The sequence below is a fragment of the Nothoprocta perdicaria genome, unplaced genomic scaffold (assembly GCF_003342845.1).
Source record: "Nothoprocta perdicaria isolate Ctin4 unplaced genomic scaffold, notPer1 scaffold_211, whole genome shotgun sequence".
Lineage (NCBI taxonomy): Eukaryota > Metazoa > Chordata > Aves > Tinamiformes > Tinamidae > Nothoprocta > Nothoprocta perdicaria.
In genome coordinates, this window is record NW_020455328.1 from 731,128 (window position 1) to 736,107 (window position 4,980).

At 54.1% G+C, this 4,980-nt stretch overlaps 1 protein-coding gene across 1 annotated transcript; it reads right to left on the reverse strand.

Moving 5' to 3' along the window:
• Nucleotides 1-2,588: 2,588 nt before the first annotated feature.
• On the reverse strand, nt 2,589-3,436 carry PHLDA1 (pleckstrin homology like domain family A member 1). Its single transcript, XM_026038532.1, has one exon. The coding sequence runs from the start codon at nt 3,434-3,436 to the stop codon at nt 2,981-2,983; it is 456 nt and encodes a 151-aa protein (XP_025894317.1). The 3' UTR covers nt 2,589-2,980.
• Between the last annotated feature and the right edge of the window lie 1,544 nt (nt 3,437-4,980).

Below are 4,980 nucleotides of genomic sequence, written 5' to 3' on the forward strand. Positions count from 1 at the left end.
CCCCTTTTGACCCCTCTGCCCAAAAGGGAGGGCAACGTGTTCCCTTTTCTCACGGAGCTCCAGGAGGATGGAGAAAGCCCTGCAGGACCCACTTCCGCAGCCGCGGCTGGCCAGGCAGCGACGGCGTTTAGCCGAGCAGCTCCAGCGACGGAAGAGAGGGACAACATTAGAAAACAGGAATAACAGCATAGGACACAGCCCAGCAATTCCTTGGGCTACAGTTGCTACCAGTAGGGGAAACCAGTGAATTTAGACCATGAGAAAGTTACGGATTGACCATTTCGGACGGTTCAGCCTGGTTTACGCTGACACAGCCTGAGCCCGCAGCCCTGGCCCGACGGCTCCCGTGCAGCTCAGAAGAGAGTCCCGAGGGCCAAGAGGGAGTTTAGGCCTGACCGGCTGACCAAAGCCAGCGTTCCAGAAAAACAGTACAGCCAGCAACGACGACAGGCAAGAGTTTGTGAACGAGGCCACTCCGAGCGGTTTTGAGAGCGCATCCTTCACACCATCTTGGAATAAGAAATATAACATGGAAGTAGATGCTGACCTTGAACTGGTGAACTAGAAAACACAACATCCATTCCAAAATTTCTTTTCAAACCTTAATGTCAGCGGCATTACTCTGAAACAACAATCTTTTGCTTTCAAAGTACAAACTTTGAGAAAAAAACACTAACATTCCAGCTTTAGACCAGATCAATACACTTCCGTGGCATTCAGTAGGTTTGGGATTTACTCCACACTGGACAGGACTAAAGGAATAACTGCCCCTCCGTGAGGCATATGCTTGTCTCAGATTCTACAGAAATGATTTCCTATCAGTTACATTTACTCCTCAGTAGACTAAAACACATTTTAGTAGGTGAGTTTTCAGCCTGTGTATCTGAAAAGGTGGGTTAGTTGCTCAGTAAACTGTAATTAACGACTCTGAAGAGAGGAGCCAAATCACAACCTATTCCTTGAGCCTCTGCCTAGCTCTTTAGGGAATCCCCTCGCAGCTCTACCATCCAAGCATCAGCAGAACGACATCAGCAGATGCACAGACCCAGGGAAATCAGCTACTACCATTACCAAGACAGTGAATCTTAGTCCTAGAAGATGCTGGGCACCTTCTACTTCCATGAGCCTCCAGGTGACAGCCAGGAGAGCTGCAACCTCCCATCCCAAGCTCCTCACACGACCTTCTCCAGGGCCAGCTCCGCAAGGACAGCAAGGGACCAAGAGGACCGTGGAGTCAGAGACCTCCACTGAGTTCCTGCAAAACCAAGCTTCGGTTCAGGGTACAGAGGAAATCAGGACAGGACAGTGAAGAGCAGCAGCTGATCTGAAGATCTTCCTTCAAGTGTCACTTTAGTGTCTCCTTTAAGCACTTAAAGGGTTGGAACCAAGTACAGGCTCTTACAGTCAAATTACACCTTGGTAACCCAGGCTGTAGAAAGCCCTGGACACGTCGCTTTCAAAGACCTTGTTTACATTCACACAGATTGTAGAGGGGCCCAAAGCAGCTCTCCCTCACCACATCAGCCTGAATGAGCAGCCCTCCGGTGACAACGGGAGGGATTTTACCCATGACAGAGACAGGGGCTACGGCAGCAGGCGGCAGGACGCGGCGGGAGCGGGGCCGCTCGCTGCTCCAGGCTCCGGAGGCTCCCGCGGGAGCCGGAGCCCCGCTGGCTGCCGAGGGGCGCGGGAGGACACGTCACGGGGCCGTTGGCCCCTCGCTCTCCGGCCTCCTCAGCGCTCAGAGGCAAGACCGCGCGCATCTCAACTCGTGACAGTGCTCAGCTCCAGCTCACCGGCAATCGGCTGTCTCCAGAGCTGCCTCCAGCTTATGAAAACTGTGACAAACGTCACTCACTGGCACACTAAGATGGGGATAACCAAGCGAGGGGCTACTTCAACGCAAGGCATTTAAACACTCACATAAAAATTCAGCTCAGGCCGCAAATCAGACCCCTCATAGACTGACCACGCGGATGAAGCCCTGGGCTCAGATGCCCAGAGGTGTCTCTAAACGCCTCTCAGCTCCTGCCTTCCTGCCTAGGAGGAGCAAGCACACAATACATGGATCAGATCCAAGCGCGAGTCACATACGGCAGGAGAAACTGGAGAGATTCCCCTCAACTCACACACCGGACTGACTTTCTATTAACCCCGGAGTAACAAGCATTATTCTTGAGTAATCAAGCACGTGTATAACTGTAATCATCTTCCACTGCACATATATCTTAAAAGAAACCCACTTTGGACCCAGATTCTTACTGTTATTTTCATCAGAGAGGAGCGTTTCGGTCCGCAGGGAGGGCTTCAGCCGGCTTCCAAACCCCACCTTTCCCACGCAATACAATAGCGCAGGGTTAAAAGTGGGGGAGGGAAAAAAAAAAAAAAAGGGAAAAAAAACCTCTTGTCAAATTGCACATGGCCAAATTACTCAGAACTTCTTAATTTCTTTGGAGAGAATATGTAATGTATATGTTGATTTTTTTTGACCCTTTCCTTTTCAGATATGGTCTACATTCAGAAATCTCTTGCAAACAAACCTTATTTTTTTTTATCTTTTTTTTTAGAAAACAAAGAAACAGGAAAAAAATAAAACAACCCACGACAGCTAATAAATAAAACACGTTAAAATAAAGTTACAGCACATCGCGCCTCCTAAGGAGGAGTCCCAGCACGCCGAAGAGGCTTCCCACGGCGCTCATAAATAACACGGGTTGAAATGCTTGTGGGCACGGAGGGGGCGAGCGGGGCAGCAGCCGGGGGTCGCTGTCCGTGGGGCGATGGAGCGGAGGAGGCCCGGAGGACACTCGGGATGTCCGGAGGATGCCCAGAGGATGCTCGGGATGTCCAGAGGGGCTTGAGATGCCCGGAGGATGCCCGGGATGTCCGGAGGATGCCCATAGGGGCTTGGGGTGCCCGGAGGATGCTCGGGATGTCCAGAGGATGCTCGGGATGCCCGGCGGATGCTCGGGCGCGGGCGCTACGCGGAGCTGGACGCGCTGCGTCGCCGCGGGGCCGGCGGCGGTGCCAGGAGCTGCTGCTGCTTGTGGCGGGTGGAGCGGACGGCGAGCACGGCCTGCCGGTTCTTGTACTGCACCATCTGCAGCGTGATCGCCGCGTTCCAGCCGTGCTCCTGCGCGCACCGAAAGTCGATCTCCTTGCCCTCGGCCATGACCACGGTGAAGTACACGTACTTGCCCTTGCGCTCCACGCAGTCCACCGTCTTCATGTTGGAGAAGTGCAGCTCCTTCATCTTGGCGGCCGGCTCGGCCGGCTGCGGCGGCTGCTGCTGCGGCGGCGGCGGCTGCTTGGGCGGGATGAGCAGCAGCCCCTCCTCGGTGAGGATGCAGCGCTTCTTCTTCCAGAGCTGCAGCAGCCCGTCGCTCCTCTTCTCCAGCACGCCCTCCTTCACGGCCCTGCAGCCGCTCTCCAGCATCGCGGCCCCGGGCGCCAGGCGGCACCAGCCCGGGCCGAGGCGGAGACGGGCGAGCAGCGCCCCGGGGCGCGCGAGCGGAGCGCAGCGCAGCGCAGGGGCCGCCCGCGCTGCCGGGCCGCGCCGCGGCCGCCCCGCCGCTTTTGAGCGGCCGCCTCGCCCGCCCCCCGCTGACACCAGCGGAAAGGGCGGCCCCGGGGCCGCCGCCCGCCGCGCCGCGCCGCGCCGCGCCGCGGGGAGCCGCCAGCCGCCCGCGGCCTGCCGCCGCCGCCTCCTCGCGCAAAGGGGCCCAGCCAGGGGCTCAGGGCCTGGAAGTGGGGGAAAGCTAGGAAAAGCCCTGGGAAAGGCACAAAATTCCCAGGAAAAACCCAAGCAGCTGGAAGCACCTCTCCCCTGATTCCATGTTGTCAGCCGGAAGTCCATCTCTGGTTATCCCACTTGGCTACCACCCTCACTCACAGTTCTGATTCCCCCCTGCGCTCCCAGGTTATATTTTGGTGACTGGGAGGAGAAAAGGAGCCGGGTTGTGATTAAGTTATTCGCTTCCAAAGCCTTTGATGCATCGGACCCAACTCAGAAGCCCTCACAGCTGCGTTGGGCTGACAAGGCCAGTGCGAGCCAAGCGCTGCCCGTTTCTCATTAGGTTTGAGCACTACACGTTTAAATGCGTGTTTAAGGTGGCTGTGTGTAAAGCAGACACAACCACACACACCCCAACCCTCCCATAGGGTCAGCAGCTGGGAAGGGGACCATGCTATAGGATAGGCCAGCAGGACAAACCAAGAAAACCCTCTGGTATCAATGACTTTTAATGGAGTCCATCTCCAACAGCATTAAAACACATTTCCTCTTACATTTAGAAACCATAAACTTTTTTTTTTCTCTTGAAATGCCAAAATAATTTTGATAAATTGAGACAAGCAATTAGTTTTTTTTTTTCCCCGTTGTTTTACCTTTAGCATAACCAGACAACACTCAAATGAGTAACGAAGGCAAGGTACTAGCGACAAGTTGAACTCAGGAGGATATTAGCCTCTTAAAAGTCCATTTGTCTATAGAATAGTCCCTTTCAGAAGACGCAAGACCCAGCTCATTCTTGCGATAACCTCACGGCAGCTTTAGCAGGTTACTGGTGTTACAAAGGCCCCGGCAGCCTCCACGAACCCGGGTGCCCAGTGCAGCCACCAGCACTTCCAGCTGCTGCAGCAGCTCCAGGAGGCCTCACCTGCAGCTTGACTGAGTCACAGCATCCCCAGGCCTCCTACACGATGCTTTTTGAAGGTATTTTGGGACTCCCCATCCCATAAGTGTGCCAGTGGAGCCAGTCTCAGCTCTGGAACTGTCGCAGCACAACCACAGCCAGCTAAAATATATATTGTGTGTATACATGTAAGTTTATTTATATATTAATCTATATCAAGTTATAATTTATTTGAAATATTGAGTTTACGTAAGCTGCAGAACACTGAACTAAACCCACAGATCAGCTGTCTAACAATTCTCTTGAACGATTTCAGCTGTTAGTCCCACCCTGTAAACAGCCATTT